Raw genomic sequence first — 20,003 nt, 5'->3', positions numbered from 1 at the left:
TGCCTCTTTCATCTACATCCTTTCCGTTATTCGGGCTGATGCAGGGGGAAAAAACGAGTTACCTCGAATGGTTCAGTTCTGAAAATAAGTTGCCGACAAGGGAGAAACATGTCATCATTCTTTATTCTTTACACTGTCGCAGTGTTGCTTCTAATATTGTTTTGGAGAGGATGGTGACATGCATCAGCTACTCATTGTGTCATATCAAAACTGACAACACATTATGAATGTATAGATGTGTAATAATTCAAAAATAACACATTCGTTAACTTTTATCTATGTTCCCGAATAGCTAAAAATTCATAATGAATTAACACACACACACACATATTACCCTGCTTCCCCTTCACCATTAATTGGGGTTATAAAAATTCTACAATCTGGAACAAGGTTATATATATATATATATAATACAGCCCAGAAAACATGAACAGCAGATATGTGACTATTTCTTTCACTTTTCACCTTTAAGATGTAACTGCAATTTAATCTGTCAGTCATATTTGCCATGTCCAATGCAACCAGCATACATAAAACAAGGTAGAAAAATGGTCGCTATGATGACATTTATGAACATGTTTATTAACAAAGTCATGAATCCACAGTGCAGAACCTGTGACGTTGAGTCAATACTGTGGGAAAGAGGGGTCTATCTTCTGTGCCCAGGCCATCAGCCCTCCACAGATGTCTTTAACAGTGACAAGGTCCACTTCAGAGCCTGACATCTTCTCCAAGACCTGAACTGCCTTCTGGGAGTCATTACCCAGCTTACAGATCACATATACTGCAGTATGGAAACACAAACAGATCAAATTGATGAGTAGCTTCAATTTCCTGGCAATTTCCTGACTAGGTGAGTTGAATATATAAAATGGGCAAGAAAAATTCCTTGTTTAATGCTCAGCTAGAAGCAGAGTTATGGGATGATATTCTAATTCACTATTGGATGTGTTATGGACATGATATGACTTGTAAACTCAGGTCCCTTCTTTCACTCTTGAAACCTGAATCGATTTGAAACTTTCTCAAGGGTGTCAGGTGTTCAACTAAAGGTCTGCGTTTACTGTTTACACTGTCGTTCCCAGAATTACCAATTAAAATAGCTCATTAATAACTAAATATACACAGGCTTGCAGGAAATACACTGCAGAAAAAAAGACCATGATGACTATTCAATAAAAAGAGGCCAGCTGTTCACGATGACGGTATATTTTTGTGTTAGAAAAATAATTACCTAGCAACTCCACCTCCCATCATTGGCTGTCCAAAATACTCTCACGGGACAAGGCTACACAGACTTAATTAGCACTCAAATTACCCCTCTTTTGTTCAGTGAATATGGGCTGCTCCATACACCTAGCTAGCTACTGAACCGCCACTGTGTGTTGTGACCTGTGTAGCTAGATGAAGACCTATTGTCAGTCATATTACCTGGGACCTGGGATTCATTCAACATCTCCTCTTTCACTCTGCCAATTCTCTCCTTCAGCACTCGGATATGTTCACTTTTTCTGTTCTCTAAACTGGATAGAGGAATGTCTAGCAATGATTTAAGGAAATTAAACATTGTACCATTGAATTGAGTACAATTACTTAACGCAGCTCAGAACACTTATGAAAGCACAGGGATGACCGACGTCATTAATAGCAGTATTTATATCCTCCTCACTAACTCCATATCTTGCAAATGGTAACTATATAGCTAGTGGAGTACAATGACAGACGGGCATTCAGCCAGCAAAAGGATACTGAGGGAGGTGGGTAGGTGACATATATCTACCTCCACTAGAGGGCGAACATCCAGCAGGAGATGAGCAGCTGTGTTGTCCACTATAGATTTATACTCCTGGCAATAGAACGGAGAAATTACAATGGTTGTCAGTGGTCACCTACAACACTCACTTTGTTAGACAGTATAGTGTTTAAAAGGTCTGTCACATCTGAATTAAAGTTGCTGTTATTTTGTGAGATGACACAAAGATGGCACAAAGACTGGTTGAGTTGCTTTGGCCTATCACCATATGCATGGCACAACTGGCAGGGTGGAGTAAGTTTAACTTTGTCACATTATTTCAATTATAGGAAATAAAACTGTTTCTGACTCCATGCATTAAATCATCTATTTTAGGCCTAATCAATCATGATCTTCATCTTAATGGCTCAATTCTTTTGAAAACTGTAATTTAGCAGAAACCCAAACAACTCCTAAACCACCACCATTTCTGTCAGTGCCAACAAACAAATACATGATTATTTTCCGTAGAAAACGTACATTCGAGTTTTAGTAATTTCCCATTTAGGGTTGGGTCAGCTTTTAGATTTAATCTGGGTTTATGAATGCACACGAATCACAGACAATCAAGTGTAATCATAATTATAAAACAGAATGTAATCAACTATACTCTACCTGCACTGTTACCCTCTGGTCTTTGGAGAGAAGGTTTAGTCTTCGACACTGAAAGAAAACCCAGAAAATATTAGGTAAATATTCAAAGCAAACATTGAAACTAAAATTGTCCCATAATTGATGGAAAACATTTTTTTTAGTTGAGCTAAGTACAGAAAACTCCTTTTGACATACAGTGCATATCTCTGCTATTTATCTAAATGATGGATAATTAACACATTTTCCTGGCACAACATTCCATGTGCTACGTGTAGTTCTAAGCCATCAAAGGTGTAGTGATGACACTCACTCTGGTCATTTTAGATTGGGACATACCACCCCCTCTTACTTTAAAATGGTAACTTAACCCTTTGAACTGTATTAAATTGCAACTCAATATGCAAGATGTTTGCCCACTTGGCCCTCTTCTCAGTGACCCCTGACCTTATCTGTGGCAGCAGACCCACAGAACTTCTCATAATCTACAAGGTGTGTGACAGTGGGGTTCTCTCCACACACAGCACAGCTGGCCTGCTTGGACCGCAGCCTGATGGACCGGAACTTGGCATCTTGGGCGTCAAACATCAACAGCTGTTGGCCACAGGAAGCTGTCACACTCGGTCAAGGAAAAGGCTCCTGTCTGGCTTGACAAACACCACAATGTTCTTTGTATATTCAGAAACAGATCTCAAAGGTCCTGAAATTTCACAGACTTTCCTCTCTTTTAGTCAAGTGTTGTCAGATGGGCATGGTCATGAAGAAAAACACCCCTTCCTTCCAGTGCTACACTGACTCATTCAGACCTTCATTCATCTAGTCAGCACTATGACTAAGCAGAAAGTGTTGTTTCATTGTGCAGTAGCTAAGCAGTGGGGCAGTGGAGTGACTCAGGGAGCTTTCACTGGGAAGGATACAGCCCTGTCCTGAGGCTATCTTCAGCACCTCCAATGCTTGGAAGCATCCCATGATCCCTGGCACTGAGAAAAAAAAGAGTGAAACATCAACAATCAATTCCTCTCTCTACCTAACAGTGAAGACACAAATTAGAAGAGGACTCACCTACTCCTAAGATCCCTCCGTCAGAGCAGTTGGTCACCATCTCTGGGGGTGGAGGCTTTGGGTACAGGCACCTGTAGCAGGGGCCTCCACGGTAGTTATACACTGTCAACTATTGACACAGACAAGAGGGGTTACTATGCACAAAGGAAAACCAATAAACATATTCCATTTACTAGTCAGTCATTTGTCAGACATTGATGTAAATCCAGTTAGCATGTGGGGACTTAATTATAGAGACTAAAATGTAACTAGATCCTTACCTGGCCCTCCATTCTCAGGGCACTGGCAGATACTAGGGGCTTGCCACTGAGGACACAGGCATCATTCACCAGATACCGGGTGGGAACGTTGTCCGAACAGTCAGCCACAATGTCGTACATGAGGTGGATAATGTCAAGGAGTAAAAATGCAGTGATTTTCTTCCCTCAAAAAGTCAGTGTTATGGTAAATGTTTGACTCTGGATTTGATGACATGGAAATCCTGTATGACAAACAGTAAAATCTCTTCTTTACCCCCTGGAAGATAATAGAAGGCACAAGGCTGAGAGGGAGGATACTGTTGGATGAGCTGTAAAGCATTTTCTGGAGACAGCTGGAGGTGGTAGGGAATGCATTCTACTGTGGAGTTCAACCTGTACACACAGAAAAAGGACAGACAAGGCCATTCACATTCAACCCCTCATACTCATTTTGGAGAGCAACTACTCCACAAAATATAGGCTCGCTAATTATCTTTTCCTCTGAATGCCAAAACCTTAAAAACACCCTCCAGTGATTTGTTTTGCTTTTCCTGTTGAAAAAAAGATTTCCCACGTATGAATAACCCCACTTCTGCCATGTCATGAGACATCTGGATTACCTATTGAGATGTGCCTTTTAAGTAGATCAGGTGTTAAATGAAGTGAAAAGGAGACGGGAGTAGGACTTCAACATTCAATTGCAATGCCATTAATGTACTGTATGGACACTAACAAATAAGAGTGGTGACTATACCTATACAGTTATCTGAAAGCAAGCTATTGCTGTTTGAGTAAATGGCACCACCAAGTGGCTATAGCTATGCTGTGGAAGTTCATCACAGTACTGCAGCATCATTGAGTGAAAGACCACAATAAGTGCTTTCGAAAATAAATCAACAGAGAAAGATAGTTGAGTATTCGTGGACAGTCAAAACAACAGGGTAATACAACCTGTGACAATGTAGTGAGATGGCAGTGAATGCACCAACTTATGGTAGGCCTACATGCTAGTGACTGACATGATTACAGTCCATGTATCAGCCTGTGCAGGCCCCAGTAGCCTCCTGTACCTTCTGACAGCATGGGCAGCAGACTGGGCCTTGGCCTGTCCCTGGCTGTCTTCTCCATGGAGCACCTGTCTGTGCAGGTTACTCAGTTCCACCTCGTCATAGTCCAGAAGACCCACACGCCCTGGGGTTATAGAGGGATGGACACGTTATAACAGTGTACACACACATAAGTATTGCATATCCCTAAAGGTTCACAGGTATATTACATGTAGTAGGCCTACCTAATACTTTGTGAAGTTATGCCATCCTCAAATGCTTTATTGATGTGTACAGATTCAAGGGACTTGTTCATCTACTTTGATGTACAGCATATGAATCATTGACCGTTACTGAGGGTAGAACTTACTGAATGAAATTCTCTTTCCCCACATGTTTACCTACCGATTCCTGCTGCAGCTAGATACTGTGCCAGGGGACAGCCTAGTCCTCCACACCCCACAACCAGCACTGATGTCTGGGAGAGGTTTAGCTGACCTGCAGAGATCAAATGATGGTTTCAATAGTGTTTTTCAAGTGTGTTTACGTCAATCAGAGATTGGGTGAAAGCTGCCATTACTACCTTGTACACCAAACTCTGGCAGTATAAGCTGTCTGCTGTAGCGCATGATGTCTTCATTGGACAGGGCTGCCTTGAGTTTCAGAGGTGGAAGTGTTGTCACTTTCTCCTGCAGCTGTAGATCTATCAAACTGTTCTGATTTCAGTGGAGAAAGGGTGGTGGTTCAGAATACGTTAAAGTTGTTGTTATTATTTTAGACAATAACCAAATATAACACGTCAAGGGACATAAAGTCAATTGGTTTGTAGGCTAGTTAGCCTCACGAATCTATCCATCCAAATTTCCTCTTGTTGACTCAAACTAAGGAGGTCTTCCTCACTGCTCAAACCAAAGCATCGTTGCTCAAACTCTGATTCATATAGCATACATTATAACGTGCGCTGCTGCTAAACAGCCACTGCAAGCACGAGGCTACAGCTACCTCTTGATATTCAATGTAAAAGCTAAAGTGTCATAGGCCTACCTTTTCTAATGCCAGTTTATTCTTCAACGCAACTATCTCTTTTTCTTTCTCCATAAGCCGTGCCTTCAAGCAGGAAACCTCTTCCGCCATTGTTACAATACGATAGAAAACACGTGCGACAGGAAACTGTCACAACGTTGCTGGCTGTTACAGTTTCAGTGATGTTTGTGGTGATTTGTAGCACTCGGTACTTCCTGGTCTACAGAAGAGGCTCACGTGTAATGAGACCACGTGCCAGTTGGAGGTGCGTTCCAGCGCCAGGTTGAATCTAGCGGGTTGATCGAGGCACTACACGCGCTGCTTGCTGTCACTGCGCAGTTTCGTTCCCACAGTTTGATTACTTTACTAGTATATCTATAAGCCAAGTCATTTAAAAATGGGAAATGTAAGTTTTGAAATCACTTTGAAAGGCTATACTTAAATTTGTACTGACATTAGTTGACCTAAAATGCAGACAGATTTAGAGATGCAAGCTTTGTTCAAATTTTATAATCAGTAAAATCATAAATTGAATTGAAGCCTTCATAAAAAAATCTAACATTAAACCAAAGGGAAAATTTTACAAACCAATCATTCATAAATAGACAATCTGATCTCTCTGGCGCCTTGGGATAAATAAATAAATAAAAACAGTGACGCACTGTAGATTACACAGCGGAGAGCCTCGGAATGTTCATGAGAGAAACCGAAGCGTTTATGCATTTGTTTTATGTAGTAGGAATTTGTGGAACATTTGTCCATAATATCAATGGAGAGAAGGCACACATCCCATGTACACAAGAGAAGGTAGGCTATAAAAACACGACATTATATTGTTCAATGATTATGTGAGAATGTTCTTGTTGCTTTTTTTTTTATTACCTGTTTTCATTTTCTAGATTACCGTTTTCTATTGCATGTGTGATTGTTATAGCCTAAATTAATACAAAATGTTATTTTTCTATTGTAACAAGATAGCTGGGCTGCCTGGGCAAAATTCCCAAGGGGAAAAATGCAATGAATAGATGGGCAATGAGATAAACACACAGGCAGTATAGAATATTTTCTGTGACAATACAGAGGCGGATGCAAGATGCAAGCAACGATGGTTTAATGACTACAGTTTACAACAGCAACAGGACAGACAGACTGTACTCAGACGGAATCCGACCCAGGGACTAGGCGCATCTTCCAATGATAGCGTGCTGAGAAATCCAGGGGAGTGTGTCCGGATGGGTAGGAAGGAGCACAGCAGATAATCCACACAAGGGCGGCGAGAGAAGAGCACAGACACACGACACAACCTCAGGGAAGTAACAACGATCTGACAACAAGAAACACTGGTTACAGAACATATAAAGGGAAGATAAGTGGTTCCAGCTGGAGCAGACAATCAGGCCGAGATTGGGAACCACGCCCACACAAACACGGGAGAGAGAGAGAGAGAGAGAGAAAGAGAGGCAGTGGATTCATGAACCGTGACAATACCCCCCCCCCTAGGAACGCCTCTTGGCGTTCCCAGGCGAATTTACCTGTCGATTGAAATCATCGATAAGGGAGTGATCCAGAATGTCCCTAGCAGGTACCCAACTTCTCTCCTCCGGGCCGTAACCCTCCCAGTCCACCAGGTACTGGAATCCGCGTCCCCTCCTTCTAGAGTCCAAAATACAATTGACAGAAAAGGTGGGTTCCCCATCAACAAGTCGTGGCGGCGGGGGAACCGGGACCGGCGGGTTAATGCGTGCCTGAAACACAGGTTTTATTTTAGACACATGAAAGGTAGGATGAATTCTCCTATACGCCGGAGGAAGCTTGAGCCGGACCGCCACCGGACTAATGATCCTGGTGACTCTGAACGGGCCGATAAATTTGGGGGCAAGCTTGTTCGAAACGGATCGGAGTGGAATGTTCTTAGTAGAAAGCCACACTCTTTGGCCAACGACGTATACCGGAGGCTTCGACCGGTGGCGATCGGCCTTAGCCTTGGTGCGCGCCCCCACCCGGAGAAGAGAATCACTGGCTCTGCTCCATGCGTGACGGCACCTCTGGATGAAAGCGTGAGCGGAGGGAACAGTGACCTCGGACTCCGTACTGGGAAAGATAGGTGGCTGGTAACCTAAACTACACTCAAACGGAGAGAGACCCGTAGCTGCCACTGGCAACGACCAGAGCGTACTCAACCATAGAGAGTTGTTGACTCCAGGAAGAGGGATTCTTAGAAACCAAACATCGCAACACTCTCTCCAAATCTTGGTTGGCCCTCTCCGTTTGACCGTTGCTCTGGGGATGAAACCCTGAAGACAGGCTGACACTCGCTCCCAGTAACCTACAAAACTCTTGCCAAAACTTGGACACAAATTGGGGCCCCCTGTCAGAAACTACGTCCATCGGCAGGCCATGTAAGCGATAGACGTGATCCACGACAGCTACCGCTGTCTCCTTGGCAGATGGTAATTTAGGCAAGGGAATAAAATGAGCCACCTTCGAGAACCGGTCCACCACGGTCAACACCACCGTCTTGCCCTGGGAGGCGGGAGGCCGGTAACAAAATCTAGCGCGATGTGGGACCAGGGTCTCGAAGGGACCGACAGCGGTTGGAGTAACCCATCTGGGGGTCGATTAGAAGTCTTCCCAGTGGCACAAACCGAGCAAGCCAAGACAAAACTGTGAATGTCACGAGCCATCAGTGGCCACCAAAAGCGTTGCTTAACCAAAAAGCTAGTGCGGCTGACTCCTGGATGACACGCTACGTTGGAGCAATGGCCCCACCGAATAACATCGGACCGACACCCCTCCGGCACAAACAACCGATTAGGCGGGCAACCGGGCGGAGGCGTTACCCCTTCTAAGGCCGTTTTGACCCTCGATTCAACCTCCCATGTGAGTGTGGATACCACTAGGGTCCCGGGTAGGATGTACTCGGGAGTGGATGGGCGTTCGGAATGGTCAAAAATGCGAAAGGGAATCGGGTTTGACATTCTTGGAACCCGGGCGATACGAGAGAGAGAAGTCAAAACGTCCGAAAAGAGTGCCCACCGCGCCTGTCTGGAGTTGAGTCGCTTAGCGGTTCTGATATATTCCAAATTTTTGTGATCGGTCCAAACTATAAAAGGTACCCCGAACCCTCTAACCAATGGCGCCACTCCTCCAGTGCTAACTTCACTGCCAACAACTCTCTGTTGCCAATGTCGTAGTTGCGTTCCGCAGGTGATAACCGATGGGAAAGGAACGCACAAGGGTGCATCTTGTCGTCAGAAGAGGAACGTTGGGAAAGTACCGCACCTACCCCCACCTCTGGAAGCGTCCACCTCTACTACGAACTGACGCGAGGGATCGGGAGCTATGAGGATGGGAGCCGAAACAAAGCGGCTCTTGAGTTTGGCGAATGCAGCCTCGGCTGTATCGGACCACCTGAACGGCACTCTGGGGGAGGTTAAGGCGGTAAGAGGAGCGACTATCTGACTAAAGTTGCGAACGAAACGCCGGTAGAAATTGGCGAATCCCAGAAACCTCTGTAGGGCCTTACGGGAATCTGGGCTTGGCCAATCCACCACAGCCTTAACCTTGTCAGGATCCATGCGAATACCTTCAGTCGAGACGATGTAACCTAGGAATGGAACGGATTGTGCATGAAAAATGCATTTCTCCGTCTTGACAAAAAGTCCATTCTCCAACAACCTCTGAAGCACTCGTCTGACGTGCTGAACGTGTTCCTGGAGAGAAGAAGAAAAAATCAGTATGTCATCCAGGTAAACATATATGAACTGATCAATCATATCTCTCAGCACGTCATTGACGAGTGCCTGGAAAACCGCTGGGGAGTTGGATAGCCCAAAAGGCATGACCAAATATTCGAAGTGCCCTCTGGGGGTGTTAAACGCGGTCTTCCATTCGTCCCCCCTTATGCGAACCAAATGATATGCATTACGTAAATCCAACTTAGTGAACACGGATGCTCCCTGTAACCTTTCAAAGGCTGAGGACATCAACGGTAAGGGATAGGTATTCTTCACTGTGATGTTATTCAACCCACGGTAATCAACGCAAGGACGCAGAGATCCGTCCTTCTTTCCCACAAAGAAGAACCCCGCCCCCGCTGGAGAAGAGGAAGGACGAATTAATCCAGATGCCAGAGAATCAGAGATGTATCTCTCCATAGCCTCCCTCTCAGGTACAGAGAGTGAATATAACTTGCCTTTAGGCGGAGACTCACCTGGCAATAATTCTATTGCACAGTCATAGGGACGATGCGGAGGAAGAGAAGCAGCACGGGACTTACTGAACACCTCCTTCAGGTCGAGGTATTCAACGGGCACGTTAGACAAATCCACTGCCTCCTCTAGAAACACAGAATCAGACACAGACAAACAGGCAGACACTAAACAGGACTCAAGACACTTGTTACTCCACATGGATATAGAGTTATGACCCCAGTCAACTCTGGGGTTGTGTTAGGTGAGCCAAGGGTGGCCGAGAACTAATGGTGCAAGGGGTGAGTCCATGAGTAGAAATGATAGTGTCTCAGTGTGATTGCCAGAAGTGATGAGTGTGATAGGTTCAGTGGTGTGAGAAATGTTGGGAGTTCTTGACCATTGAGAGCGTTGACGGATATCTTGTGCGTGAGTGAGGTGATAGGAATCTGGAGTTTGTGAGCGAGCTTGAAGTCCATGAAATTACCCTCTGCTCCTGAGTCCAGTAAGGCTTGGGTGTCGTGCGTGTGGGTGGCCCATCTTAGTCTTACCGGGAGGAGAGTAGATGATGAGGTCTTCTCTGTGGTGACACCACCCGATAGTAGCCTCATGTTTACTACCGGGCCTGATCTTTTACCGGGCAGGAGTGGATAAAGTGGCCCGCTCTACCACAGTAGAGACAGAGTCCTTGGGATCTCCGCCTCTCCCTCTCTTCCCGGGGAGGCGAGCTCTCCCAGCTGCATGGGTTCGTGAGCGGAGGCTGAACTGGCCGTGTTCCCGCCGCTGGCATGCCCGCCCTCCGTGTCGTTATACGGTCTGTTAGGGCATGCTCGGCGGCCAATACGACTCAGACGAGCGTCGACCCTCAAGGCTAGTTCCACTAGTCCATTTAAACTCCTGGGAAGGTCCAGAACATAAATCTCCTTCTGGATCCGGTCCTCCAGCCCATGCAGGAACATGTCCCACTGCGCCTCCTCGTTCCACTGACACTCTGCGGCCAGAGTGCGGAATTGGATGGAGTATTCCGATACTGAACGGTCTCCTTGGCGAAGGTCAGCGAGTAGTCTGGCCGCCTCCTACCCGCCACGGCCCGATCGAAGACCCTTCTCATCTCCTCGGAGAGTGTCTGGAAAGAGGTGCAGCATGGGTCCTGGTTCGCCCACACCGCCGTTCCCCAAAGAGCCGCTTTGCCTGATAGCAGGGTGAGTATGAATGCTACCTTAGACTGTTCACGGTTGAAGGTCCGTGGCTGCAACGAGAAATGCATGGAACATCTCGTAAGAAAGGCTCTGCAATAGTCAGGATCACCTGAATAACCCTCTGGTGTCGGTAGCCGTGGCTCTAGCTGGGAATCCGGCTCTGGCGGGGCGGGTTGAACTGCCGGTGTAGGTGGCGCAGCGGAACCCCTCAGATGTTGTAATTGTTGGATCAGCTGGGATACCTGCGTCGCAAGGGCTTGTACTGCCCGATCTGTGCTGGAGATGTTCTCCTCTTGTTGATCCATTCTCGTGATACTGCGGGAAATGAATTCGGTCAGACTCGTTGAACTCGCTGCATCCATGGTATGGTCAGATCGTTCTGTGACAATACAGAGCGGATGCAAGATGCAAGCAACGATGGTTTAATGACTACAGTTTACAACAGCAACAGGACAGACAGACTGTACTCAGACGGAATCCGACCCAGGGACTAGGGCGCATCTTCCAATGATAGCGTGCTGAGAAATCCAGGGGAGGGTGTCCGGATGGGTAGGAAGGAGCACAGCAGATAATCCACACAAGGGCGGCGAGAGAAGAGCACAGACACACGACACAACCTCAGGAAGTAACAACGATCTGACAACAAGAAACACTGGTTACAGAACATATAAAGGGAAGATAAGTGGTTCCAGCTGGAGCAGACAATCAGGCCGAGATTGGGAACCACGCCCACACAAACACGGGAGAGAGAGAGAGAGAGAGAGAGAGAGAGAGAGAGAAAGAGAAAGAGAGGCAGTGGATTCATGAACCGTGACAATTTTCCACATATTGACATTTCATATTTATAATTAATAATATTGCAAACCATTTACTTCAAAGTGGGTTTGTAGCCTAGCTACGTAAAATAGTATAATCCATGCAAAGTAACAATAAAGCCAGTCTGTTTTTACAACTTTTTACAACTCTGATCTCAAATGGTATTTTATTAGCTGTTCACTTGCAACACAAAAAAGGGTCCCTAAATGTTTTTTTGGCTGTCCCCATAGGATAACCCTTTTTGGTTCCAGGTAGAGGCCTTTTGGGTTCCATGTAGAACCCTCTGTGGCAGGTTTCGTCATGGAACCCAAAAGGGTTCTACCTGGAACCAAAACGGTAATTCAAAGGGTTCTCCTATGGAGACAGCCGAATAACCATTTTAGGTTCTAGATAGCACCTTATTTTCTAAGAGTGTAGATGTTGTGTAATTCCTTTGTGATGCAAGGCGCTTGGCCATGCAGGTCGCATGTTGTTCATCCTCTCTTCTCTTCATCTCGTTGCTATGGCAGCACAGTCATCATCATTGATCCACCAATTGCAGATCTTGATATTTATAAATCTTAAGTCGAACCCCTTTTACCACAGGAGGCTGCCGAGGGGAGGATGGCTCATAATAATGTTTGGAACGGAGCGAATGGAATAGCATCGGACACATAGAATCCATTCCCCTGCAGCCATTACCATGAGCCCGTCTTCCCCAATTAAGGTGTCACCAACCTCATGTGTGACCCATGGTGTGAGCCCATTCACTGCAGCATACATCTAGGAAAGAGATATTCTAATACAAGATCCCCACAGTATTGGTTTTAAGTCTCTGTGATCATAACCAGTTTACTACTCTATTGCATTGGTTAATAGCCCATGTGTTACTGTGTTATTAGCCCACTGTGTTATTACCTTCTGTAAAGGACAGCAGGTAGCCTAGCGGTTAAGAGGTTGGGGCAGTAACCGAAAAGTTGCTTGTTCGAATCCCTGAGCTGACTTGGTGAAAAATATGTTGATGTGACCTTGAGCAAGGCACTTAACCCTAATTGCTCCTGTAAGTTGTTCTGGATAATAGTGTCTGCTAAATGTAAATGTAAATGTAAGGGAGGCTGCTGAATGGAGAAAGAAGAAAGACCATGCTCTGCTCATATTGATGTTGTCCTTTCAGGTCAAGTCCCAGAGAATACACACGAGAATCATAGTCATCTCCTCAGCCAGATCACCACATGCCAACTCTACCCTGAAACAATAGAGAGCTGCTGATCTTCAGAGCACAGTGTAATCTACAGGAGAAGGGTGCTGTTATTCTCTCATAAAACATATTTTTTATCACTGTGCTGGCACTCAGTCCCGGTTACCAGGACAACAGATGATCACTGCACAAGAGGCAGGTGAACTTTGATACCAAACGAAAACGACCTGGGTCAGTGGAATACGATCAATACCCATTTAATGTCCATGTGTGTCTTTCCAAAATGATATTATAGCTGAGTTTGTTATAGACAGATTCAGGACCGGTTTGTTTTCTCCCTTATTATCTCCTATATTTACATTGAAGTCATTTACAGTAGTGAGTGTATACCTTCTCTTTCATACTGGTCCCCCGTGGGAATCACACTCATAACCCTGGCTTTGGAAGCGCCATGCTCTATCAACAGCTGGTAAGGAAACCCACAGGCTGATCCTCATTGATATCAGAGAAGCAGCCATAATTCTGATTCTCTTGTCTTATCTTGTCCCTCTCATCTCTTCTGCCTAGATTGGCCACAAGCCCAGCTCCCTCAGCTCCAGTGACATCACCAGAGTCTTTTCACACACAGACTTGAACCAGATGTGGCAGAGGGACCTCAGGCCTCTGCTAGTGTCATGGTACCCCAACTCTGCAGGTAGCCTGGCAGTGCATCAGGTCGGTATCCCGATGGCATGAACAATCGGCTGTGTGTGGTCTACTTATAACATCATAGAGACGATTAGACTAGTCAATCAATGTAGGAGAGGGGTTTTAGTCAGTTCTTCTCAGTCAGTTACCAGGATGACGTCTGATAAGTGTTTCCCAATGTTTTGTCTATTTAACTGTGCAATGTTTGTCTCCCAATAGCACATCAAGAGCACTCTGGGTTCTCTGAGGGCAGGCTGGGATGTTAAGGAGGACATGTTTGAGTCACACACCCCTTACGGTCCCATGACTATCAACAACATCATCGCTACCCTCAACCCCTCCGCCAAGCGTCGTCTGGTGCTGGCGTGCCACTATGACTCCAAGTACTACCCTCTCCAGTGTCATGGGTGTGAGTTCCTGGGTGCCACGGACTCATCTGTGCCCTGTGCCATGATGCTGGAGCTTGTACATGCTCTGGACTGCGAGCGAAAGATTCTAAAGGTGGGGAAAGGATGAGAATTTTCTCATATGTCCACTTTAGTCTGTAGAATCATTTATGTAATGTAGAATAGTTTTCTGAGCAATATTAAATCAGAAACGTTTGTAAAACCCACTCAAAGTTTTTACACAGCTGTAGCCAAGATCTACAAATAATTGCAGGATGTTGAGAAAAGGAAAGAGATGGAATTCACTTGGCAGTCACAGTCACAGAGACCCCTCACATTGCTGTCTCTGCTGCCCTTCTCCATGGGTCAGCTGACCTCAGTCTGAGGGGATGGGTCCTGAGTGACAGAGGCTGCCATATGGCCTGGCCAGGGGACATGTTTATCTGACTGTGCAGATAGTGCCAAATGCCACCATGAATACTGATTTCTTCATATAGCAGTGTTTTGTTTAAACCAATAGGTGGCAGCAAAGTTAAAGGTTCACACCAGTAGTTCCCAAAGTAGTGTGTGTAGTACATCTTTTTCACTCCCCTTCTTTTGTCTCCGTCTCACTCTCTCTCTCACTCTCTCTCTCTCATTCTCTCTCAGGAATCCAATCCCAACCTGTCTCTCCAGCTATTGTTCTTTGATGGTGAGTAAGCTCTGTTCCAGTGGACCGCTACAGACTCCCTGTACGGCTCCAGTCAGCTCAGGAGATGGAGAACACAGCACACCCACCTGGAGCCACAGTCACCAACCAAATAAATTGTATGTCAGGCATTACAGGCACATATTTAAACACCCAAGCACAAATTCAGCCAATTCAGCGCTTATCAGGACCTAAGATTCACCTGGTTGCAGTGCAGAAGGGATGGGCTATCTTAAAATCTATCTTAAGACTCATATGTTTGATTTATAAACATATCTTACAGCCTTGATAAGCAAACATTAAGGAGGTGTGAGTAGTGGGATATATTTGGACCTTCATCATGTCATCTACAATAACAATTTCTCAAATAAATGTAAGATGTGTTATTCTGTATCCAAGCTATGGAGATATAGTACCACTGTTGTTTAAACAAATAGAGCACCTTTCCTGTCACCTCCTGTAACCTTTTCTGTCAGGGAAGAGAGATAAAGGAGACTATCTCTGAGAGGCTCATAGTCCTGCAGTGAGGTATGTGTGTGTTTTAGAAAGGAGCCATGCATTGGGCATGGTGCTAATGTAACACACGGAAGAACACATGATGTCATCCTTAACCTCAAAGCTTCCAGGCAGTGGACTTTTAGGGAATTATCTCCAGGCTGTGGAGAGTTACTTTCCCATGAGGCCTGGCTGGTGGACCCTCTCACACACTGACCTAAGGGGATCCTATTTCTTCCTCTTCTTCTTCCCTTCTTTCTCCCTCTCCTCCATGACCTGTTTGTGCTCTTAGACCTGATTGGAGGCCCTAGCCCTCGCTTTGGCAACCAGTTCCCCAACACTGCCTGGTGGCTCACCAGAATGCAGAACATTGGTGAGAGCTCACAGACTATGATCTCTGTCATTCTATCAGCCTCTGTCTGTCTGTCTGTCTGTCTGTCTGTCTGTCTGTCTGTCTGTCTGTCTGTCTGTCTGTCTGTCTGTCTGTCTGTCTGTCTGTCTGTCTGTCTCCGTCTGTCTCCGTCTGTCTCCGTCCGTCCGTCCGTCTGTGTTGAATGTTCCCTCTCTTTTCAGAGCATTGTTTGCACCACATTGGCCAGCTGAAGGACCATCTACATGACTACTGCTGGCCTGGTATGCCTGTGGATCCGGTGCAGGATGACCACATGCCATTCCTCCTAAGAGGTAAACTAACACACAACACACTGGGTCTGACACCGACTTGGATGTGTTCTTTTGGGTATAAATGAACATTGTATTGTGGTTTCATCTCAGGTGTGCACATCCTTTATCTCATCCCCACCCCCTTCCCCTCTGTGTGGAACACATTTGATGACAACGAGGAGAACCTGGACCGCTCCACCATCGAGAACCTCAACACGATCTTGCAGGTGTTTGTGCTGGAGTACCTCAATATAAATCCTTAATCCCTGAATCCCCAAAGCGCCCCCTAAATGTTAGGGCTTGTCTGGTTCTAGTGGGACCACAGCTCTCTCCACACACATCACATATGACAGGGTTTAGGATGTCTCTTGTTTTGGAAACATGAAGCTGTGTAAAGGTAAACATTCTTGATGTTGTTAAGTAATGTCTACATTTGGAAAAACATTTGCAATCCTCCTAAAATTCCAAAGCAATGAAAATACCAAGCCCAGTGAAGTGGTATCCTGTAGAAAGCAGGGCAGCTATCATAAGATCCCTATCCACTGCGTTCTCCTTGCTCTCACACCCTCCTTTCAGCTCCCTGTCTTCACAGCCAGGGCCAACACACACACAAAGCCCTATCGATGCTCTGTCCCTAGCCTCCAGACTACCACACAGGATATTCTGTGTGTCTGCTTCCACAGTGCTCTCTTTATGTCCCCACATCCCCTTCTCTTTCTGAGGAGCTATGCCTGTGCCCCACGAGCCAAGAGGAAGAATAGACAGACATGCCATGCAGATAGATTAACAAGATAAACATTGGGGCTTCCAAGTGGCTCAGCGGTCTAAGGCACTACATCTCAGCACTAGAGGTGTCACTACAGACCCTGGGTCGATCCCGGGCTGTATCACAACCGGCCGTGATCGGTAGTCCCATAGGGCGGCACACAATTGGCCCAGCGTCGTCCGGGTTAGGGGAGGGTTTGAATTGGGTAGGCCGTCATTGTAGAATAAGAATTTGTTCTTATCTGATTGCCTGGTTAAATATACAGTTGAAGTCGGAAGTTTACATACACCTTAGCCAACTACATTTAAACTCAGTTTTTCACAATTCCTGACATTTAATCCTAGTAAAAATTCCCTGTCTTAGGTCAGTTAGGTTCACCACTTTATTTAAAAAATGTGAAATGTCAGAATAATAATAGAGAGAATGATTTATTTCATAATTTTATTTCTTTGACCACATTCCCAGTGGGTCAGAAGTTTACTTACACTAAATTAGTATTTGGTAGCATTGCCTTTAAATTGTTTAACTTGGGTAAAACGTTTCGGATCGCCTTCCACAAGCTTCCCACAAGAAGTTGGGCGAATTTTTGCCCATTCCTCCTGACAGAGCTGGTGTAACTGAGTCAGGTTTGTAGGCCTCCTTGCTCACATGCTTTTTCAGTTCTTCCCACACATTTTCAATAAGATTGTGGTCAGGGCTTTGTGATGGCCACTCCAATCCCTTGACTTTGTTGTCAAGCCATTTTGCCACAACTTTGGAAGTATGCTTGGGGTCAATGTCCATTTAGAAGACCCATTTGCGACCAAGCTTCAACTTCCTGACTGATGTCCTTGAAATGTTGCTTCAATATATCCACATAATTTTCCTGCCTCATGATGCCATCTATTTTGTGAAGCGCACCAGTCCCTCCTGCAGCAAAGCACCCCCACAACATGATTCTGCCACCCCCGTGCTTCACGGTTGGGATGGTGTTCTTTGGCTTGCAAGCCTCCAACTTTTTCCTCCAAACATAACGATGGGCATTATGGCCAAACAGTTCTATTTTTGTTTCATCAGACCAGAGGACATTTCACAGTCAACTTTGTGTATGTTACTGTAACTTCTGACCCACTGGAATTGTGATACAGTGAATTGTAAGTGAAATAATCTGTCTGTAAACAATTGTTGGAAAAATGACTTGTGTCATGCAGATGATGCAGATGAAGTAGATGTCCTAACCAACTTGTCAAAACTATAGTTTGTTAACAAGAAATTTGTGGAGTGGTTGAAAACGAGTTTTAATGACTCCAACCTAAGTGTATGTACACTTCCGACTTCAACTGTAAATTTTTAAAGTAGTGGCGTATGACTTGCTATTGTTTTATTTCTGTTGTTTATTCTGGTACATTACTGCCTGCCTTCTATCTGATAATACACAGTAACAGAGAGGCCTATTCCCTTGCTTTCCAGAGGGATAGAGATCATTTCAATATTAATTGGAGGAGGGTTTGGAAGAGCTGTAGCATGGTGCGTTAACGTACAGAGCCTGACGTCATTCCCAGAAGCTTTGTAATTCTATACGATCACACAAAGATCTGCTGTGGCCTTGCAGTTTTGTGTCTGAATGTACATGACCTTACACTGTCCAGTTCATATTAGCATAGAAAAACTTTGAGAGGTCAGGAGATAATATGTATATTTGTATTGTTAATATGTCATCTTTATGTTCTCCTTATATCCTGCAAGGTCACATAGAAATATAAGGTGAAAAGCCTGCTGTGTTTTTATGACAATGTTAGCTACGTTTTGATGTTCTACATCTGCATTGCTTGCTGTTTGGGATTTCAGGTTAGGTCTCTGTATCTGCTGATGTAAAAAGGGCTTTATACATATATTTGTTTGAATGATTGATTGATGCTGGTCTTGGAATAATACATGCTGCAAAAAATGTACATCCTTTATTTGAGTCTGAAATAAATGTTGATCCAAAAAAGAACGCCTCTCCTCACGCACTGTTTACCTTTGAAGATCTTGTTTTTTACTTTGGTAGATGTTGCTGGTATTTTTGACGTCAAAAGTGAAAGAAAAGCAGTTGACATTGTTTGTGTGACAGCAGGTTAGAGCTGTGAACATAGGTGGCCTGTGCTTTGCGGGAATAAGCACAACTTCTTATTGAAATCCTGTTCAAAAACAGGAAGAGATGACAACTCTGCAATTCTCCTCAGCTCAGCCCAACGCAACGCTCAGATTAGCCTTGTGCTCTGTTTGAGTCAGGTGTTCCCTATATCCCACCCCTCACCTTTCCTCTTCCCCATTCTTTATCGCTCTCCTCATCCCATCTCCCGCATCTCCCCCCTCCTTACCCCAATCTCCCCCTCAACCAGATGTCCCCTCTCTTCACCCCCATTTGCCCCTCTTCAATCCCATCTCCACCACACACCCTTCCTCATCCCATCTCCCCCGTCTTCACCCCCACCGCACCCCATCTTCCGCCTCCTCGCCCCTGTCATACACGTCAATCCAGTGCATCCCAAACATGCTCAATGGGTGACATGTCTGGTTAGTATGGGGCATTTGCACCTTCCAGGAATTGTGTACAGATCCTTGCAACATGGGGCAGTGCATTATCATGCTGAAACATGAGGTGATGGGGGTGAATATACATATTACAGAACTCTCTCTCCTTGGCCTCACTGGGTGATCGTGCCTGTGTTTTCTCACACACTAATTGTTCCCATCATGTCTCAGCAAGTTATACGCCACAATGCCTTTGTTTAACCTGTGTGTGTGATGTGCACAAATTGAACTGGCATACAGTGATGTGAGTGATGATGACTTCCTTGATCCGCATACTCATCACAGCCCAATTTAGCCTTGTTATTTGGAACAATACCTACTGAATTATTCCTACAGTTGTTGAAGAGTTGAAGCTGTGTTTGTGGTGGGGTTAGGCACCGGGAACTATACGCACTTCAGGATAATCTTTCTGGTCGCCATTTTGTCATATTTTCTTTGTATTTGCCCCTCCCAAATCCTTGTTAGCGCACTGATCAAACAGGAAACTCCCTGACAGGTAAGTCTACAAGTCTTCTGTAACCGTAAAAGCCTTGGTTTCATGCATGTTAACATCAGAAGCCACCTCCCTAAGTTTGTTTTACTCACTGCTTTAGCACACTCCGCCAACCCTGAAGTCCTTGCAGTGTC

The 20,003-nt window shown here is 45.2% G+C and overlaps 2 protein-coding genes across 3 annotated transcripts; one reads left to right on the top strand and one right to left on the bottom strand.

Annotated features, from left to right (window-relative positions):
* Positions 1 to 104: 104 nt before the first annotated feature.
* mocs3 (molybdenum cofactor synthesis 3) lies at positions 105 to 5,890 on the bottom strand. Its single transcript, XM_035742634.2, has 13 exons — positions 5,775 to 5,890; positions 5,314 to 5,446; positions 5,136 to 5,228; positions 4,755 to 4,875; positions 4,003 to 4,077; positions 3,706 to 3,823; positions 3,446 to 3,554; positions 3,301 to 3,363; positions 2,831 to 2,994; positions 2,408 to 2,455; positions 1,750 to 1,846; positions 1,432 to 1,539; positions 105 to 784 (listed from the first exon to the last, which is right to left on the bottom strand). Exons 1-13 carry the CDS (start codon positions 5,862 to 5,864, stop codon positions 627 to 629), a joined length of 1,377 nt encoding a protein of 458 aa, XP_035598527.1. The 5' UTR covers positions 5,865 to 5,890; the 3' UTR covers positions 105 to 626.
* LOC118362363 (glutaminyl-peptide cyclotransferase-like) lies at positions 5,879 to 18,779 on the top strand. Of its 2 annotated transcripts, XM_035742637.2 has the most exons (7): positions 6,441 to 6,560; positions 13,112 to 13,366; positions 14,042 to 14,323; positions 14,857 to 14,899; positions 15,684 to 15,764; positions 15,965 to 16,075; positions 16,166 to 18,779. In XM_035742637.2, the coding sequence occupies exons 3-7, from the start codon at positions 14,096 to 14,098 to the stop codon at positions 16,315 to 16,317; spliced, it is 615 nt and encodes a 204-aa protein (XP_035598530.1). In that variant the 5' UTR covers positions 6,441 to 6,560; positions 13,112 to 13,366; positions 14,042 to 14,095; the 3' UTR covers positions 16,318 to 18,779. The 2 variants fall into 2 exon arrangements, with proteins under 2 accessions (XP_035598529.1, XP_035598530.1); XM_035742636.2 differs by lacking the exon at positions 13,112 to 13,366 and having other exon boundaries at positions 5,879 to 6,560.
* Positions 18,780 to 20,003: the final 1,224 nt, after the last annotated feature.

This window comes from Oncorhynchus keta, chromosome 29, assembly GCF_023373465.1.
Source record: "Oncorhynchus keta strain PuntledgeMale-10-30-2019 chromosome 29, Oket_V2, whole genome shotgun sequence".
Classification (NCBI taxonomy): Eukaryota; Metazoa; Chordata; class Actinopteri; order Salmoniformes; family Salmonidae; genus Oncorhynchus; species Oncorhynchus keta.
Note: the sequence above shows the minus strand (reverse complement) of the source record. Positions and strands in the feature narration are given on the sequence as shown.